This window comes from Saccopteryx bilineata, chromosome 2 (assembly GCF_036850765.1).
Source record: "Saccopteryx bilineata isolate mSacBil1 chromosome 2, mSacBil1_pri_phased_curated, whole genome shotgun sequence".
Taxonomy (NCBI): Eukaryota; Metazoa; Chordata; class Mammalia; order Chiroptera; family Emballonuridae; genus Saccopteryx; species Saccopteryx bilineata.
The window spans coordinates 183,636,455-183,657,787 of NC_089491.1; the positions used below are offsets into that span (position 1 = coordinate 183,636,455).

The 21,333-nt window shown below is 37.0% G+C and overlaps 1 protein-coding gene across 2 annotated transcripts in view; it reads left to right on the forward strand.

The window, feature by feature from the left end:
• MON2 (MON2 homolog, regulator of endosome-to-Golgi trafficking) overlaps nucleotides 1-21,333 on the forward strand; it is a 191,452-nt gene that overhangs the window by 93,000 nt on the left and 77,119 nt on the right. For both annotated transcript variants that reach the window (XM_066258887.1, XM_066258888.1), the window contains exons 15-25: nucleotides 509-621; nucleotides 950-1,054; nucleotides 1,425-1,505; nucleotides 1,579-1,652; nucleotides 1,741-1,831; nucleotides 6,975-7,076; nucleotides 8,804-8,914; nucleotides 10,347-10,522; nucleotides 13,260-13,422; nucleotides 16,588-16,881; nucleotides 19,079-19,277. In XM_066258887.1, coding sequence (XP_066114984.1) covers nucleotides 509-621; nucleotides 950-1,054; nucleotides 1,425-1,505; nucleotides 1,579-1,652; nucleotides 1,741-1,831; nucleotides 6,975-7,076; nucleotides 8,804-8,914; nucleotides 10,347-10,522; nucleotides 13,260-13,422; nucleotides 16,588-16,881; nucleotides 19,079-19,277 — 1,509 coding nt within the window. The remainder of the gene's footprint in view (nucleotides 1-508; nucleotides 622-949; nucleotides 1,055-1,424; nucleotides 1,506-1,578; nucleotides 1,653-1,740; nucleotides 1,832-6,974; nucleotides 7,077-8,803; nucleotides 8,915-10,346; nucleotides 10,523-13,259; nucleotides 13,423-16,587; nucleotides 16,882-19,078; nucleotides 19,278-21,333) is intronic.

The following is a 21,333-nucleotide window of genomic DNA, read 5'->3' on the forward strand; positions in this document are numbered from 1 at the left end:
ATCCAACATACTGTTGAAATGGTGGTTTTATTTTTGTTCTTTTTAATGGAACCTAGTACAACAGTTATGTTTGCAACCACTTAGTTTAAATTGATATTCAAAATTATTTTTATTGAATACTTTCAAAACATTGAAGTTGGTTACATACAATATAAGTATATTTCAATATAATAACTTTTTAAACTAAAAATATGTGAATTTTGGTTTTTAACTTTAACTGAAAAGGCTCCTGGGAATACATATTTAGAATAGTGTCCCAGTTCTATTTTAAGTGCTTATGAAGAAATATACCAAAGATTTATAATTTTTTAAAGTTACATAGAAAATTACTTAATATTTGCTTAATTTGTCTTTTTTTTGCACCTAATTAGTTTTTAAAATGTTTGCATATAGGTAACTGTCATAGTTGAACTTAGTTGAATCAAGTTAATGTCTTAAAATATAGCATTGCTTTGAATGCAGCATTAAAAGTGTATTTAAATTATTTAGGTATTTTTTTCTGTTGTAGCATATTCCATTCAGGGCCAAAGTGTTACGATGATAAGTCCATCAAGTGAGTCTCACCAGCAAGTGGTGGCAGTGGGTCAACCCCTAGCAGTTCAGCCACAAGGAACAGTGATGGTAAAGTACTTGTTCTTTTCTTGGTTCTTTCAGGGAAACTTTTCTATGGTATTTTTATGTTTGCCCAAATTTATCTTTATACTTATTTACTTTCTTTTACCTGGGTATTATCTTTAGAAGAAATTAGAAGTATGCAGTTGACATTATCATAACCAACTATGATAACACAACTTTTAAGCAAATGAATTTGTTTTATATAAAATCATCCAAATCTATTATCTTAATATTTTTTGGTTTTATTTTTTAAAATTTGAATATGATAATGTTGTATTACAAGCTTTTCATGAATGCATAACAGTTCTTGCAAATATATTCTTTTTTAATATAGTTAACTTCCAAAAATATCCAGTGTATGAGGACACTACTTAACTTGGCACACTGTCATGGGGCTGTTCTTGGAACATCATGGCAACTTGTCTTGGCAACTCTACAGGTATGTAGTGGTCTCTGGGTCAGAGGTTCGTGTCGTTTTTATACCTGAGTGCTAACAAGTAGACGAAGCAGTGCCCATTAGTTCACCCTTTGAACAGGCTGAAGAAATAGGCAGTAAATATGAAAAAGGAGAAGTTGGAAAGAAGACATGGCTTATAGTGTATGAAATGATAGAATACTTATCATAATGACCTAACTTCTGCTGATGCTTGGTGTAATAAGTATTTTATATGAATATTAATTACTGATTTAAATTTAGTTATTAGAAGCCTACTACTGATTTTTATTTTAGTTATTAAAAGTTACTACTGAGTTTAAATTTTATTAGAATTTTTGTTATAAATTTCTTTATTATTTTTTTTTTATTTTAGCATCTTGTATGGATTCTGGGATTAAAGCCTAGTAGTGGTGGTGCTTTGAAACCTGGGAGAGCTGTAGAAGGTCCCAGTACAGTAAGTTCTAGTCATTGTTACTCAGTGCTTATCAGAGTGTTCATATGTTAAATTTAATTTATTCTTCTCTTAGGTCCTGACAACAGCAGTGATGACAGATTTACCAGTGATTTCCAATATACTTTCAAGATTGTTTGAAAGCTCACAGTAAGAGTCAAGCTTTTTAATTGGTAGAAACATTATTATTAACTGTATTGTAGGTCATAATGTCTTATTTCTTCATTTTTTATTTTAGGTACCTTGATGATGTATCATTGCATCATTTAATAAATGCACTTTGCTCCTTATCCTTAGAAGCAATGGATATGGCCTATGGAAATAATAAGGTATGACATTCTACCTTTTTGTTTCAAATATGGTATGTTATTTAGTTATATAAGGTATATATACACATTATGTTGTTAGTGTTTAACTAGTGTGACCAATATCTTGCAGGCTAACCCTATTCTTTTGAGTTTTTACTATTTATAGTGGTTATTTGTTGAGGGAGTAGTGAAGACAACATGAATTGGCTTGTAATATGTCCCAGTTTGTACAGGGTAAGGCAGAAGTAGGTTTACAGTTGTTAATATGGAAAATAATACAATAATAAATAATAATACAAGAATAAACTGTGTTTCATGTACTCACAACTGTAAACCTACTATTGCTCCATTTTGTGTGCTGAAGTTTTTAAAATATTTTTTATAAAGAATAATGCAACACCACATGTATAGATGAGTTCCAAAATAATGTCGCAATAATACTTATAATTAATAATTGGGGAAATACAAGATTTAAATCAAGGAATATATGTCTCAGTTTCTCTTGCCTTTGTTGGGATAGAAAATAAGGAGCTCGGTTGGCTCAGCGGTAGAGCGTCGGCCTAGCGTGCGGAGGACCCGGGTTCGATTCCCGGCCAGGGCACACAGGAGAAGCGCCCATTTGCTTCTCCACCCCTCCGCCGCGCTTTCTCTCTCTGTCTCTCTCTTCCCCTCCCGCAGCCAAGGCTCCATTGGAGCAAAGATGGCCCGGGCGCTGGGGATGGCTCTGTGGCCTCTGCCCCAGGCGCTAGAGTGGCTCTGGTCGCAACATGGTGACGCCCAGGATGGGCAGAGCATCACCCCCTGGTGGGCAGAGCGTCGCCCCATGGTGGGCGTGCCGGGTGGATCCCGGTCGGGCGCATGCGGGAGTCTGTCTGACTATCTCTCCCTGTTTCCAGCTTCAGAAAAATGAAAAAAAAAAAAAAAAAAAAAAAAGGAAATGAGCTAATCAATATTTTTCTGAAGGTGATGAATGATTCTGTCTACCTTGAAAATTAAATATTTGCTTTGTTTATTGTTTACACAAATAGAAAGTACTTTTGCAATGATTTCTTTCTTTTTTATGTTTTACAGGGACAGAGAGAGAGTCAGAGAGAGGGATAGATAGGGACAGACAGACAGGAACGGAGAGAGATGAGAAGCATCAATCATCAGTTTTTCGTTGTGACATCTTAGTTGTTCATTGATTGCTTTCTCATATGTGCCTTGACTGCGGGCCTTCAGCAGACCGAGTAACCCCTTGCTCGAGCCGGCGACCTTGGGTCTAAGCTGGTGAGCTTTTGCTCAAACTAGATGAGCCTGCGCTCAAGCTGGCGACCTCAGGGTCTCGAACCCGAGTCCTCTGCATCTCAGTCCAACACTCTATCCACTGTGCCACCTCCTGGTCAGGCTGCAATGATTTTTTGATATGCTCAAAATATCATTTTTGTTATACTTGGAAAGCACAGTAATATTTGGGTGTATTTCTATCTTAGAAATTATTTAAAATAAAATGCTTTGTACATTTTAAAATGAGTAAATATAATTGGACCATTTATAAATAAGTGAAGACTTCCAGAAAATAATTAAAAACCAGAAAGTGCAGGATCCAAAATTATATTGTCTGTCTAGTCCTTAATTATAATTCTGTATATTGTAGTTTGTCATCTTGGCTCATGTGACTCATTTAAAGATTAGCCAGTAAGGCTTTACCAGGTGGTGGTGCAGTGAATAGAGCATCGGACTGGGACGCAGAGGACCCAGGTTCAAAACCCAGAGGTTGCCGGCTTGAGAGCGGCCTCATCCAGCTTGAGTGCGGCCTCATCCAGCTCGAGCATGGGTTCACCAGCTTGAACACGGGGTTGCCAACTTGAGTGTGGAATTATAGACATGACTCTATGGTCACTGGCTTGAGCCAAGGGGTCACTCACTCTGCTGTAGCCGCCTCCCACACCCCACCCCCCTCACACCCCCTACCCCGTCAAGGCACATATGAGAAAGCAATCAATGAACAACTAAGGTGCCACAATGAAGAATTGATGCTTCTCATCTATCTCCCTTTCTGTCTCTCTCTCTCTGTCACCAAAAGAAAATAATAATAATAACAAGATTAGCCAGTAAGGTCTTATTAGGGTAGTGTTTTTATGTTATAATGCATAGCTACAGAATTACATAGACATTCAGGTATTTGAAAATTTGTACTATATTTTACTCCAAATCAAGGCAAGGATAATGTAAAATATAGTAAAGTAGTAAACTTCTTATCTTCAATAATCTTGCATCTTTAAGATTCTTAACACAAAAGTAAAATATTTTAAACTATTTTTAATGAAATTTTAGCAAGTTTATATGGTGGTGTCTTGAGAATTTATGCATTCACTCAGCAAGTACAGTGCTTACTATGTACATGACATTGCTAGGAAATAACATATTTCTTCTACTTTCAAAGAGCATATAAACTACTTGGCTCATGGTTAAATGGGGATTAAGATGGTATTAGAGTCTAAATAAGCAATGTAGTATTAAATGATATAACACTGATTCTCTGAATCCTTCAGTACTTTGTTACATATGACATTTTTGTACACTTTTCTACTAAAATAGATTAAAATTAATCAAGATGAATTAGTGTAATTGGAGCTGGAAATGAAAGAAATTGTAGGATTTAGACAGGTAGGAAAGGATAGTGTCATGGAAATCAGAGGAAAAAATGTTACAAGAGTCTAAGATAAATGAGAACTGAGAAAAAGAGATTTATTATGAGTTATTATTATTATGAGTTCCTACCAAGAATGGTAGGAGAAATGCGATATTTCAGAGATGCGTGGAGGGTTCAAAGGTTGAGAAAATGGAAATTGGAATAGAGATGACTTCCATGAAAATGGGTTCACATCTGTACTTGTTAGGATGTAATTTTGTAAAGTGAAGCGATAACTGTGGAATGGAAATAAAAGTTTGTAAAATATTCAAATATGCCTTACTTCTGGCGCAGTGGATAAAGCATCAGCTTCCAACACTGAGGTCATCATTTGAAACCCTGGGTTTACTTGATCAAGGCACATGTGGGAGTTGATGCATCCTGCTCCTCCCCCACTTCTTTCTCTCTCTCTCTCTCTCTCTCTCTCTCTCTCTTACTCTCTCTCCTTTCTAAAATGAATGAATAAAAGTCTTTTGTTTTTCTTTTTTTTTTTCTTTTTTGTATTTCTCTGAAGTTGGAAACGGGGAGGCAGTCAGACAGACTCCCGCATATGCCCGACCGGGATCCACCCGGCACGCCCACCAGGAGGCGATGCTCTGCCCTTCTGGGCGCAGCTCTGCTGCAATCAGAGCCATTCTAGCGCCTGAGGCAGAGGCCACAAAGCCATCCTCAGCGCCCAGGCAAATGCTGCTCCAATGGAGCCTTGGCTGCGGGCGGGGAAGAGAGAGAGAGGAAGGAGAAGAAGAGGGGTGGAGAAGCAGATGGGCGCTTCTCCTGTGTGCCCTGGCCAGGAATCAAATTCGGGACTCCCACACGCCAGGCCGACGCTCTACCACTGAGCCAACTGGCCAGGGCCAATGACTAAGTCTTTTAAAAATATATTCAAGTGTAAACTTTATAAAAATGTTTTTTGATGGAGGCATGAGAGTTTTTCATTTAACGGTGCTTTCTATAAATTTTATTATAAGTTTGAAGATGCTAAAATAAGTAGAACCTTCACTATTTTTCTACATTGTTTTTAAGGTTAGCAGTGTCAGCTATTTGAGTAAGTTAAATATTCTAAGTATTAAGCATATATATATATATCAGTGTTCTTTACCTTTGGTTTTAAAGTGACCAGTTATCTCATTTTGGTCCTTTTTCAGGAATTTAGTACTAATGTGTTGAGAAGGTAGCTGATGATACAGTCTGCAAATTTATTTTTAGAAAAGGCAGTGTTTATGTAACTTGTGCGGGCATAGTACCATGCTTATAACAATAACAAAAATAACAAAGCAAAATAATAAAGCATATAAATAATAAAGCAAATTAGTTTGTTTATTATATGTCAGACACTGATTTATATTATTATTTAATTATGTAAAAAAACTCTGTAAGGTTCAGTAGTAGTATCCCCATTTTATAGATGAAATATGAAATAGCATAAATAATCTGCTTGGGGTCACCTATTTTGTAATTAGTGAAGCTTGGATTTGAACCCACATATGTGTCATTCCAGATCTCCTCCATTCTTAACCACTTCAGGAGTGGCTCTAACTATTGTGTGCATCAAAATCGGCTGTGGGATTTTTTAAAAACACAAAAGTCAGGGCCACATTCTAGGCCTTCTGAGTAAGACTCTTTGGGTATGAGGCCTGGACATCTATACATTGCTTATAAATGAGAGAGAGGGAGAGGGAGCATGTACTTGACAACTTTCTGTTATTTCTTTCCCTTTCTTTTTTTTAGAGAGAGAGGGACAGGCAGATAGGAAGGGAGAGAAATGAGAAGCATCAATTCTTTGCTGAGACACCTTAGCTGTTCATTGATTGCTTTCTCATATGTGCCTTGACCAGGGTGCTCCAGCCAAGCCAGCGACCATAGATAGGGTCATATCTATGATCCTATGCTCAAGCTGGCGACCCCACTCTCAAGCTGGTGAGCTCGCACTCAAGCTGGTGACTTCAGGGTTTTGAACCTGGGTCCTCAGCATCCCAGGCCGATGCTCTATCCACTGCACCACTGCCTGGTCAGGCTCTATATTTCTTATAACATAATATTGCGTCAGAGCTTCATACGTAGGTCCTCATTTAATGTTAATTATCTCTTTGTAAACTCTATCTCCAAATACTGAAATCTCCAAAAACATTGGGGGTAGGGTTTTAACATGGGATTTTTAGGGGGATACAGTTCATCTCATAACAGAATTCTTTCCATCTGGTCAGAAGACTAGACATTCTTGTGTCTAGTATAATTTTTGAATTTTACTTTTTTCCCACTAAAGCGTTCACTTTCTAAGCAGATTTTCTAATTAGGAGCTATTCTGGATACTTGAGGGTGGATACAAAGGCTTTTCTCATGGTAACTGAGGTTTTGTTATATTTATTGCCAGCCTTGTACCGACTAATCATATGTTAATGATAGTCATGCTCTTCAGAATATTCTCAGTTTTATTTACAATAGAAATACTTAAATTCTTCTAATATCAAAATGCAATTTTTTTCTCTCTAGGAACCGTCTCTTTTTGCTGTTGCTAAATTGTTAGAAACTGGTCTAGTTAACATGCATCGAATAGAAATTCTATGGAGACCTCTAACTGGCCATCTACTTGAGGTAACCTCTTTTTAAAACTTAGTACGTTTATTTTTCTTGTTAAGAATAAATACATACACTATGAATTAATGACTCTAGATAACCATATGCCAAATCAGGATTAACTTTTTCCTGTACTTATATATCTGTATATTTTATCAGGGACTAAAGTTAATTTCGTTTTTGAAGATATACGTTTCTTTTGTTTTTGGCTGAAAATGGGTGATGTATCAATGAACCTCTGAAGTCTCCTTTGGTTGTTAGCTTGAGATTCCCTTTTTTTCTGTTATCTTTTTTTTCCCACCAAAGATAGAGACAGGGAAAGACAGACAGGAAGGGAGAAAGATGAGAAGCATCAACTCGTGGTTGCGGCACCTTTGTTGTTCACTGATTGCTTTCTCATATGTGCTTTGACTGGGAGGCTCCAGGTGAGCCTTTGTTGAAGCCAGTGACCTTGGAATCAAGCCAGTCAGTAACATTGGGGTCATGTCTATGATTGCACACTCAAGTTGATGACCTCAGGGTTTTGACCTGGGTCCTCAACATCTCAGGCCAGTGCTCTATCCAGTGTGCCATCATTATCCAATCTTTTAATCACCTCATTTTCAGCTAGTTCTGAAACTTTATGAATTGGGCTGAGTTAATATAATAGTAAGTGGTAAATACTCCTTTACAGTCTTTCCTATGATTATGAGATCTACAGAGGGAAAAACCGGTTTGGTATCACTAATTATAAATAGCACCAGGGAATTTTTTCTCTATTTATATTCTTTTGTATTCAAGTTGGGGGGTGATTCTTAATAATTAGCTACTTCTTAATAACAGCTGCTTTTTTTTTTTTTTTTTTTTTTAGAGATAGAGAGTCAGAGAAAGCCATAGATAGGGACAGACAGACAGGAACAGAGAGAGATGAGAAGCATTAATCATTAGTTTTTCATTGCGACACCTTAGTTCATTGATTCTCATATGTGCCTTGACTGTGGGGCTACAGCAGACTGAGTAACCCCTTGCTCAACCCTGAGACCTTGGGTCCAAGCTGGTGAGCTTTGCTCAAGCCAGATGAGCCCGTGCTTAAGCTGGCAACCTCGGGGTCTTGAACCTGGGTCCTCCGCACCCCAGTCCGACGCTCTATCCACTGCACCACCGCCTGGTCAGGTATAACAGTTGTTTCTATCAGCATACAAAGTATGTACAGTTTAGATTTAGGATGCCACGATCATTTTATATTAGTTTAGTAACTAAGAAAGTTATTATTCTTAGTAAGAGAAACAAATGTGCTTGTGTATTTTTTTTACATTTTATTGGGATTACTTTTATGAGCTATTTAAGGACATATGCGTATTTCTTTGTTATGAATATTTCCCTCAAATAGCATGAAATATGTTTTTTAAATTATTGCTCATTATTTATGAGGATAGACCTAATTAGGGACATTAGTGTCTGCTTCTTTTGTTTACTCTGATGACATCATTTACTTTTATGAAATCCTCACATTTCTGTGACTGTTTAGTTTCATCTTTTATCTTTTTTCTCTCTATTGCTTCCTCTTTCCCATTATTCAGAAGGTAAGATTACTTAAATTTTGAATATAATATTTTCTCCAACTCTTATTGATGAATATTTTATGTAATTTTTTAAATGTAAAGGAATAAAATATGTAATGTTTTATTTTTCTTTTCTCAAATTGATGTATAAGTGTAAATATATAAATTATATATTTAATTTTTGTTCTACATATTTACCTTTAGGTCTGCCAGCATCCAAATTCTCGAATGCGAGAATGGGGAGCAGAAGCTTTAACGTCTCTTATTAAAGCAGCATTAACATTTAACCATGATCCTCCACTTTCACAAAACCAGGTAGAAAAAAATCTTTTTTAAAAAGAATATTTAATGTAAAATCATCTTCTTCTATATGTAATTTTTTCTTAATTTACCAAATGGCTGATATTCTAAAAGTGGGTTTTGTTGCTTAATAATCTTATTATATGGGCCATGGATCTCTTACAGAAGGTTGATATGCCTAGATTTTTAGGATTATCTTTATCTAAAATTGTAAAAACTTTCTTCTGCATGACATTGACCCAAGTTAATAGAATTGGTCTCCCACTCCAGAAGTCAGTGCTCAGGCTTCATTTTGGGGCCCTATTTTATTAGTCTCTTTCCTTTGGTCCTTACCTATCTTTGAGTTTTTCTCTCATTATCCTTACATGAGGAGAAAACAAGTGGCAGAAGAGGCAAAAACAGTAAAATCGATTTTATTTTTCAGTAATTTAAAATTATTTTATATTTTCTTAGTTTACATTAGTCTTGAGCCCTTTGTCATGACTCGCCTAATCATTCACATATCATATACTTTTTAAAAGTTCAACAAAGTTTATTGTGTGAAGATTTAGTAGGAATGAAGTATTTAATAACTATTCCCAGTGCCTTTGTTATCTTATACTGTTGTAATTTTATTCTACAGCTTTACTCATTAAATACATATTGAATATATGCTATGTGTTTTAGCTTTTGGAATAGAATTATGAACAAAACAGAAAAGATCTGAATTTTTATAGAACTTTTATTTTAGTGATTTCACATTTTTTCCTACTGTAATTTAATTTTTTTTGAAAAGAAAACCCTTGTTTATGTATATTCTCAATGTCCAGCATCATACCTGTTATACAGTGAAAACTTAGCAAATGTGTGTTCAGTCAGTGAACCAAATAAATGAATCTTTGGAGAGAAGAAAGTTAAAAATGAAATGCTAAATAATAGAATGGAGGACTTTTTTTTTTTTTTTTTTACAATCTCCAGCAGATTTTGTGATTACATGTCATCTTTGTTTACCATAATTACTCATTTATTAGAAGTAGTGAGAATTTAAAATTTAAATATATATGGTGTACATTAATAGTAAATGAAAGGTAATTTTAGAAATTAGAAATTGTTTTTCTTTTTCCAAATAGAGCTAGATATTACACAGATATATTTCCTTTAGTGATATTCATTTCTATATAGCTCTCTAATATCTTTTAACATAAGGTCACTTCCCATTTATCCTTAAATCTAACATCTTAAAGATTGATTTTTATTTTCTCTTATTTAAAATAAAAAAGATATAGATAGATGACATAATAAACCTCTGGTGATACTGTTAGAAAAATTTTGTTTAATATTTATTTTACTAGAAAAATTTCTCTTTACCATTGCAGTCTGAGTGGAAGTGAATTTAAATTTAAAAGCAACAGCAGAACCTTCTGTCTTTGGGCTTCTTTTTCTAACTAGTTTCTTGCCCCCTTTTCAGAGGCTGCAGTTGCTTCTACTGAACCCATTAAAGGAGATGTCCAGTATTAACCATCCAGATATCCGACTCAAGCAATTAGAATGTGTGTTGCAGATTCTGCAAAGTCAGGGAGATAGTCTTGGGCCTGGATGGCCATTAGTGCTTGGAGTCATGGGAGCAATCAGAAATGATCAAGGGTAAGTGTTTAAAATTAACATCCAAAAAGTAATAGAGAGAAAAAGGAAATCCATCCTAAAATCTTGTAATAGTGGTAATTTTTTATGAATGCCCTTCCTGCTTCAGTTTAAGATCTATAGTTTTTCTTAACTCTACCCTCAAGTGGCTATGGCGAATTATTAGGGCTCACCTCTGTTTTCAAAGGGTGGGAAAATTGCTGTTTATTTGACATTTATGTAAGAATACAAGGTTCTTACTTATAAAATAAATGTATCAATCTAACAGACTCGATAACACATCCAAAGATTGGGCTTTCTTTTATTAAGTATTTGGTAATATGTGAATTTGCATTTAGGGCTTGACCTCTCTTCATATATTAGAAAGTCTAAGAAATGGCTTTTAAGTGACTTTTTTTCATTGATTTGTTCATTTATTATGTGCCTAGTATATTCCAAATACTATGCTTGCTAGTTATTCTGATTATACAGATAAATAGTTCCTGCTCTGAAAGTATAATGCTATGGGAAAGGAACAAACCCTGTAAGTAGGCTATCCTAGAGAGAGAGTAGTTTGTTATACTGCAGAAGAAAAGGACTCCAGTGGCAGTGGTCTATGCCCCTGGAGAGGGGCAGAGCCAATATTATGAAGGATGGTATATGCTTTTATAAACTATTTGGACTCACCTTCAGTATATTTGGGAGATATTTTAGGATTTGAATCAGGGGAGTGATCTGACATGCATTTGGGATATATTGTGTCGAGCAGCAGGACAGAGCAGATGGGAAAGCCTGCAGTGCTCTCTAGAAATAGAGCAGAGATGGGCTTGAGCTTCTTAACGGATTAACTGTAGGGAAAAGGGAGGAACAGGAAATAAAGTCAGGAATGACTCCCAGGTTTCTGACTTAGAGAGCTTAGTGGATGGTAGGTAGTATCCTTAACTAAATAGGGAGTATAGAAGGAAGAGCACTTTTGGAGTACATGTATGAACTTGTTTAATTTAAGGTAGGACTTTACAGTGGGGAGAATTAGCAGACATTTGGATGTATAAATGTGTAATTCTGCAGCAGGATTCACAGTATCTTGTTTTAATGACTACTTTAGGAGTTTTACATGATTCAGATATTTGAGACTATGATCAAAATAAAAAAATTTTATTGTATTTATTTTATTTTTATTTTTTTTATCAAATGAGAAGCCAGGGACAGAGAGAGACAGATTCCCACATATGCCCTGACTGGGGATCCACCTAGCAGCCTCTGTCTGGAGCTGCTGTTCTTTCTGCCTATTTGGAGCCGCTGCTCCCTGCTTGATAACGCAGCTATTGTAGCACCTGAGGCGAGGCCTTGGAGCCATCCTCAGCACCCATGGCCAACCTGCTCATTTGAACCATGGCTGTAAGAGGGGAAGAGAAAGAGAGAGAAGGAAAGAAAGAGGAGTGGAGAAACAGATGGTCACTTTTCCTGTGTTCCCTGACCAGGAGTTGAACCTGGGACTTCCACATGCTGGACCGACACTACAGCTGAGCCAACCAGCCAAGGCCTGGAAATAAAATTTTTGAAATTTATTTGTAGTAGTAAATTTCCTTAACTCCTACAAAATATTGAGATGATTAAAGTGAAGAAATCAGCCATAGCTTAAATGAACTGAGATTTCTTCCCCCAACTTACCATGCAATTGTAAAATAAGATGTTGTAAGAATGAAATGAACTAATACACGTAAAACTCTTCGAGAGTGCTGACATAGTAAACATGCAATGTGTTAGCTATTATAATTTGTTTCCATCCTTATTTTCCACCACCAGAATTTATTTCCAAAACCAAACACTTCTTTTTCTCTATACATGAAAATCAAAACTACTCTTATAGACGTCATGTAGAACTTTAAAATAAGATATAGACATAAAAAGAATAAGGAACTCCCTGGCCGGTTGGCTCAGTGGTAGAGCGTCAGCCTGGCATGCAGGAGTCCCAGGTTCAATTCCCGGCCAGGGCACATAGGAGAAGCGCCCATGTGCTTCTCCACCCCTCCCTCCTCTCCTTCCTCTCTGTCTCTCTCTTCCCCTCCAGCAGCCAAGGCTCCACTGGAGCAAAGTTTGCCCGGGCGCTGAGGATGGCTCTGTGGCCTCTGCCTCAGGCACTAGAATGGCTCTGATTACGGCAGAGCGAGGCCCCAAGATGGGCAGAGCATTGCCCCCTGGTGGGCATGCTGGGTGGATCCTGGTTGGGCGCATGCAGGAGTCTGTCTGACTGCCTCCCCATTTCCAGCTTCGGAAAAATACAAAAAAAAAAAAAAAAAGAATAAGGAACTAATTTTCATTCAGTGAATATTTCATTGTATGTATTCATATGTGCTAGGCATCACGCTAGACATTGGGGACAGAGTGGTAAGAAAGTAGCTGTAGGCAATTTCCTTTTTCATTTGATGTCTTAGTTTTGTTGGGCTAGTTGATGCAGAATACAAATAGAAATAATATGGCATTAATTAATACATATTAATTAATACATATTTTTCTTTCCTTTTTCTAATCTACTGATTCTGTTTCTTTTACCTGTGTTTTTTATTAATTATTTTAAGTAAACATATCTTTTTAAAATCTATGTAAATGTTGAAGTACTATTTGATCTGTATTAGAGAATATTTTCTTGTTCACATTTTAAAATAACATTTTGCATGGTCCACATTACTGTAAGGTATGTACTTGCCCTTACATTTTTTAAAAATACATTAGTATAAATTATTTTCTTCTGTATTTTCAGAGAATCCTTAATACGAACTGCATTTCAGTGTCTTCAGTTGGTTGTGACAGATTTTCTACCAACAATGCCTTGCACTTGCCTGCAGATTGTTGTAGATGTTGCAGGTAGCTTTGGACTTCATAACCAAGAACTTAATATTAGTTTAACTTCAATAGGTTTATTGGTAAGTATCACTGCCCTTTTTTTGTGACAGAGACAGAGAGAGGGACAGATACAGACAGACAGGAAGGGAAAGAGATGAGAAGCATCAATTCTTTTTTTGTTTTTTTAATCTCAGAGTGAGGTGGGGAAGCCATGCAGGAAAGCATCTGATTCCTTTGCAGGTCTTTTATTATTATTATTATGTTTATTATGTTCATTTTATTGATTTTAGAGAGAGGAAGGGAAAGAGAGAGAGACAGGAACATTCATCTGTTCTCGTACGTGCCCTAACCAGGGATTGAACCAGCAACCTCTGTGCTTCCGGATGATGCTTTCACCAACTAAGCTATCCCATCAGGGCGAGAAGCATCAATTCTTCATTGCAGCACCTTAGTTGTTCATTGATTGCTTTCTCATATGTGCCTTGACTGGGGACTACAGCTGACTGAGTGACCCCTTGCTCAAGCCAGCAACCCCGGGCTCAAGCTGGTGAGCCTTGCTCAAACCAGATGAGCCCGTGCTTATGCTGGCGACCTCGGGGTTTCGAACTTGGGTCCTCTGCATCCCAGTCCCAGGCTCTATCCACTGCATCCACTGCCTGTTCAGGCTCACTGCCTTTCTTATGATAATATAACTTAGAAATCACTATTTGAAGTTGAGAGGGAATGCTAAGCAAGTATGCTTTTGGCTCTGTAGGAATCATTTAAATGACTCTGAAGTACCAAATATATCTTGCATAAAGGAATAAATGACATCATTTAAGGAATAATTCATCGGGAGCAAACTATTTGGCATAATTTTGATATATTGAGCTGAAATTTGGCTTTTATAAGGTTTGTCTTTGGAGGATTTAGCAAACAAATTATAGTATGTAGAAGAGAAATGTTGACTAGTGTAAAAGTTAATTGATTTTCAATATTATTTTGGAAGCAACATTTTCATATGCTACTTATTTAGTAAATAAAGCTTCCATAAAAGGCTCTATCTCCCATTACAGAGCAGTTTGTTAACACTGCTATGTTAGCTATAAGGATATCACATGTGATGGTGGAAGAACTAGATATATATACATTTTAATTCTGTCTGCTTCTTAATTATTGACCTTCTGAGCCGATTTTTTTTTTTTTTATGAGACAGGGAGAGAGAGAAGGAAGAGAGTGAGAACTCACAGTTCATCAACTCATAGTTGTTTCACTTTAGTTGTTCATTTATTCTTATATGTGCCTTGACTGGGGGGTGTGCTCAAGCCAAACCAGTAACCCTTTGCTCAAGCCAGTGACCTTGGGATCATGTTGATGATCCTGCACTCAGGCTGGCAACCCTGCACTCAAGCTGGCAAGCCTGCGTTTAAGCTGGCGACCTTGGGGTTTTGAACCTGGGACCTCAGCGTTCCATGTTGATGCTCTATCCACTGTGCCACATTTTCTTATTTTGAATGTAAAAGTAATAAAATGTTAGGGTATTGTTTACAGAAAGTAAACATGAAGAGAGTATTTCCAATATAAATTTATTTAAAGACAATTATTTAGATTCTTCTAAATGTATATTATGACTCAAAAGTTTTATTTATTTTTTATGTTTTATTTTTTAAAATTATGTATTGGGGTGACATTGGTTAATAAAATTGTGTTTCAGGTGTACAATTTTATGATACATCATCTGTATATTGTATTACATAACTCAGAAGTTTTAAAAGTCAAATGTAAATACCCCTCAAAGCTAGATAACTGAATTTTTTACTATTAAAAATATAATCATGGCCTGACCTGTGGTGGCGCAGTGGATTAAGCATTGACCTGGAATACTGAGGTCGCCAGTTCAAAACCCTGGGCTTGCCTAGTCAAGGCACATATGGGAGTTGATGCTTCCTGCTCCTCCCCCCTTCTCTATCTCTCGCTCTCTTCTCTAAAATGAATAAATAAAAATAATTTTAAAAATATATATATATAATCATGAGAAAAACATAGGCATGTTGTGTATGTATACAATTGCTCCCAAAAATTAGTTGGTTAATTTAATGTTGATTTCTGCTAGTTATCACCTTTCTTATTTTGTTTTGTTCACAGGGATTTGACGGTATGAGTTTATCATGAGATATAATTCTTTTTCTTTTTTTTTAATTAAGTGAGAGTCAGAGAGGCAGACTCCCACATGCCACCCAACTGGGATCCACCTGCAAGCTTCCTACAGGGCGATGCTCTGCCTAAATGGGGCCACTGCTCCATTGCTTGGCAACCGAGCTATTTTAGTGCCTGAAGCAAGGCCATGGAGCCATCCTGAGCACCCAGGGCCAGCTTGCTCAAACCATTCGAGCCGTGGCTGCAGGAGGGGAAGAGAAAAAGAGAAAGAAAGGGAGCGAGGGAGAGAAGGAAAAGCAGCTGGTTGCTTCCCCTGTGTGCCCTGACCGGGAATCAAACCCAGGACTTCAACATGCTGGGTTGACACTGTACTGCTGAGCCAACTGGCCAGGGCTGAGATAGAATTATCATTAATTTGCATACCTTGCTGTGGTTGAGAATGAAGTCGAAAGATATGTTTGGAGATAGTAATTGTTCTTGTATGAAATTACGAAACATTCAGTGATATTAAGGAATTGTTAATTATTTTGTTAGAGTGATAATGGTATCAGGCTTATATTTGTTAAAGTGTTTTCTACTAGAGATTATAAAAAGGCATAAAACAAATATGACAAAATATTACTAATTGTTATAGGTAGGTGGTAGGTATATCAACATATTGATATATTCTATTTTTCTGTGTGTTCTTGAAATTTTTCTTAATAAATTTTTTTAAGTTGATTTTTAAGAGGAAGGGAGAGAGACAAGAACATTGACCTGCTCTTTTATGTGCCTTGACCAGGGATTGAAACAGCAACCTCTATGCTTTACGGCAACACTCTAACCAACTGAGCTATCCAGCCAGGGCTATAATAAAATATTTTTTAGATATTAATGTTAGCAAAAGATTTCTCCCCCATGGTCTCCTGAAATCAGATGGAGACACATGACAGAGGAAGAGCTGTTTTAATTAATTTCCTTGTAATTCTGAAAAGTAAAACAACTATGGATTGCATATTTACTTATGTCTTTAAAATAAAGTCTGTGAATAAAGTGGTATTTTTCTACTTTGCTTTTTTTTCTTATTTTAATTTATTGTGTTAACATGAATTCTCTACTTTGGTTTTTAGTGGAATATTTCAGATTATTTTTTCCAAAGAGGGGAAACTATTGAAAAAGAATTAAATAAAGAAGAGGCAGCACAGCAAAAGCAGGCAAAGGAGAAAGGACTGGTTTTAAATCGACCATTCCACCCTGCACCACCGTTTGATTGCCTTTGGTTGTGTCTTTATGCAAAATTGGGTGAACTTTGTGTGGACCCCCGTCCTGCTGTCAGGAAGAGTGCAGGACAAACTCTTTTTTCAACAATTGGCGCACATGGAACCTTATTACAGCATTCAACATGGCACACTGTTATTTGGAAGGTATTGTAAAATAGCTTGAGTTATCAGCTTTTCTTTTTATTTATTTTTAAATGTTTATTTTATTGATTTTAGAGAAGGGAAGAAAGAGAGCAGGAAACTTGTATGTGCTCTGACCGGGGATCAAACTGGCAACTTCTGTGCTTAGGGACAGTGTTCTAACCGAACGAACTATCTGGTCGGGGCTTGAGTTATCAGCTTTTAATTGGAACACCCTTACATACTTTTTTAAATTGAATATATTGAGGTGACACTAGCTAACATAATTATACAGGTTTTAAGTGCCCAGTTCTACAACTACACCTCTGGACACTGTCTTTTGTGTTCACCTTCCCAAGTCAGTCTTTGTCCATCACCCTTCGTCCCTCTGTACCTTCCTCTGTCTCCTCACCCCACCACAGCTATTACACTGCTGTCTGTGTCCATGAGCTTTTTTGTCCTTCTCTGCTCCATCTCTCCACGTCCCTCATGCAACCCTCCCATACTTGTTCAATCAAACTGGTTCCAATTAATTTTTAAAGACAAAAAGTTCATTGCATTTGTGCATTTGACAAAACAAAAAATACTTTGTCATATTTTTAATTGCACCTTTCTGAGAACAGATTAAATATTAAAATCTCATCTCTTTTTTGTCTTCATCTCTTATCTCTGTCTCTGATTTTTGCCTTTGCCTTTTTTTCCCATTTGCTCAAGTGGTATATAAGTAGGAGTTGCTAAATCACTACATGTAATTCAAATATATAATATAATGAGAATTTTATAAATAAAAGAATATCATAAACAGTGAAATTTGCTTGAAGAATCACCAAACAAAAATAATCTTTAATTGGTAAGTTCTACATGCCTGTTCATTAAATATACAGTTTTATTGTTTTTGTTTTCCTGTTTTGTCTTCTCTTAAAACTTTCTTATGAAGTCAATAGCTGATTAATGAGTATCTCCTGTTTGCTAAAAGACTGTCCTTTTTTGTTCCATCTGTTCCATTTTAATAAAATTTAATTTCTAATCCTTTCACTGCTTTTGTGGATTTTTGAGATCAGTAAGTTTGACAACAGGCAGCATAGTAAACCTTAAGTGTATTTAACAATACTTTCAATTTTATAAAGTGACCTCAAACTATCTTCTTAAGAAATTAATAATGTATGTTTCCCAGTAAAAATAATTAAAAGCCCCACTCCCCCCTGTGTGCTCTATTTCATATTTATCCCTGGCTTCTTAGATCACAGACATGTCTGCTTATGTTTCTGTTACTGTTTTAAAGAGCAAACATATTTTCCCTGATTCTTGTTTTCCTTTTAGAGAGCTTCATTGTTAATCTCGCTGCCTAATTCTTAGTACTTTATTTCTTCCTCACCTCCCTGCAGTCCCTTATTCCTAACAATTTGATTTCCAGATTATTCTACCTCATAGTCTCTTGAACCTAAGCGAATAAGAGAATCGCAACTTGTTAAAGCACAAATTGCTGAGCCACAAACCCCAATCTAGAGTTTCTGACCTTTTTTCCCTTGTGTGGGGCCTGAGAATGTGCATGTGTGTGAAGCTGCTGGGTGATGCCAGTGCTGCTGATTTTGAGGCCATAGTTTGTGAGCCACAGAAGTTGTTCATGGGATACAGGTGCTCTTCTAATTGCCAAGCCTTTTGCCTTATGCTCAATTTTTATCCTACTCATTTAACATGGTTGATAGTTTCTCCTCAAAATATCTCTTTCCTTGGTTTGTTTCATAGCATGCTTCTTCTCCTGTGTTGTTTTTATTTATTTATTATTTCTGTTTTTATTCCTTCTGCTGAATCTACCCTTTAAATGTAAACATTCTCCAAGTCCTCACCACTTCCTGTTTCATTTTTCCAAGTATCTGCATCTAATCCTGACATGTCAGTTATAACCTCTATCTAAATGTCTCCCATAATTATATTTTTTGCCTGGGCCCCTCTTGTTAGTTTTGTTGCTTTTTTATACATATTCCTGTAGATGCTCCATTGACACTCAACAGTCTTAGACAATGTTCTCTTCAATTTATTTTAATATTTCTCATTCCATGAACTAGGAATAAACTTAAGCATATACAGTAATATTTCTGTTGTTCAGTTCCTTCTAAAATATGGGGATTGATCAGATTTTAAGGTATAACTTTTATAAAAATCCTGGTTTCCTAAATTATGCTATCAATACTTTTTGTATATTATTTTTATAAATATTCAGGTTCTCTTTCATCTGTTGGACCGAGTTCGAGTGTCTTCTACTACTGCAGACAAAGAAAAGATTGAATCTGGAGGTGGCAATATACTCATTCATCATTCAAGGGACACAGCAGAGAAACAATGGGCTGAGACATGGGTTTTAACATTGGCCGGAGTAGCAAGAATCTTCAACACTAGAAGATACTTATTGCAACCTTTAGGTATATATATATGTGTGTGTGTGTGTGGGGGGGGTGTTCTGGTGATAAAATAATTCATGTTAAAGGAAATTTGAAAAATACAGATTATTTAATTTTTGTAGAGAGGGAGAGACATACAGGAAAGGAGAGAGATGAGAAGCATCAACTCGTAGTTACGGCACTTAGAGTTGTTCATTGATTGATTTCTCATAAGTGCCAGTGACCTTCCTCAGGCCGGCAACCTTGAACTTCAAGTCAGCAACCTTAGGGCTCAAGCCAGCGACCATGGGGTCATGTCTGTGACCCCATGCTCAAGCCGGATAAGCCCATGCTCAAGCTGATAACCTCAGGGTTTTGAACCTGGGTCCTCAACATCCAGATCAATGCTCTATCCACTGTGCCACCACCTGGTCACCTGGACTTTTTTTTTTTTTTTTTGAAATTCACATATATTACTATTTCCCAAGAGTTGTCTTAACTGCCAATCTTTGTGTTTATGTGTTGTGTGTGCATAAGCATGCATATTTTATTCAACTCAATGAGAAAATGTGTATTGTGTACCTAGCCTCTAGGGCAGTGGTTCTCAAATTTTTTGAAGTCGGGGAGCGTTTAAAATCTTACAAATAATTGTAGGTGTACAATATATACAAATTTCTGAGAAATATGTTAAAATAATTAAGTCAAATATTATAATATATGAAGTCCAAGCATGCTTTTATGATAATTAAACAAAATAAATATGACAAAATTAAATACATTCTGACATTAAAAAACATTTATATATTTTTTTCTTTTTCTTTTTTTTTTTCCTGAAGCTGGAAATGGGGAGGCAGTCAGACAGACTCCCGCATGCGCCCAACCAGGATCCACCCGGCACGCCCACCAGGGGGCGATGCTCTGCCCATCGGGGGAAGGGGGTCGCTCTGTTGCGACCAGAGCCAGTCTAGCGCCTGAGGCAGAGGCCACAGAGCCATCCTCAGCGCCCGGGCCATCTTTGCTCCAATGGAGCCTGAGCTGCGGGAGTGGAAGAGAGAGACAGAGAGGAAGGAGAGGGGGAGGGGTGGAGAAGCAGATGGGCGCTTCTCCTGTGTGCCCTGGCCGGGAATCGAACCCGGGACCTCTGCACGCCAGGCTGATGCTCTACCACTGAGCCAACTGGCCAGGGCCTTTTTTTTTCTTTTTAATAAATAAATTTTTATTTTAATGGGGTGACATCAATAAATCAGGGTACATATATTCAAAGAAAACATGTCCCGGTTATCTTGTCATTCAATTCTGTTGCATACCCATCACCCAAAGACAGATTGTCCTCCGTCACCTTCTATCTAGTTTTCTTTGTACCCCACCCCATCCCTCTCTCCCTCCTTTCCTCCCCCCGCCCCCCGTAACTACCACACTCTTGTACATGTCTCTTAGTCTCGTTTTTATGTCCCACCAATGTATGGAATCCTGCAGTTCTTGTTTTTTTCTGATTTACTTATTTCACTCTGTATAATGTTATCAGGATACCACCATTTTGCTGTAAGTGATCCGATGTCATCATTTCTTATTTCTGAATAGTATACCATGGTGTATATGTGCCACATCTTCTTTATCCAGTCTTCTATTTTTTTTTACAGTGATTAAAGCCTTTAAGAAAACTCTTGGCCAATACAACAAGAATCCATAAAAGAGTGGTGTCCTTAACATGTTCACCAAGTCCAAGTTGGCCCCAACACCATGCCAAATCCCTGAAAAATACAACCAAACCCCAGTTCAGTCTGTCAGGAGCTGTCACAAGGAGCAGGAGTCCAGGAAAAGTCCACATCCAGGAAAAGTCTGCATGGCACTGGAATTGTTGTCACAATTCTGTACTTTGTGGCTCATGTCCAAGTCCCAATGACCGCTGGTTCTAGCTGGGAATGATTCAGGTAGACTGGAAAAGCCATCTGCAGCATGTGTGGAGATGGAGCGTCTGTTCTCCTCTGCCTGGAGAGATGAGACCAGGATGCTTTTCCCTGGAGCTCTGTGACTATGGCTTGGTATAGAGAACCTTGGGATACACTAACCTGGGTGGAAAAGGTAGATTCATAATAGA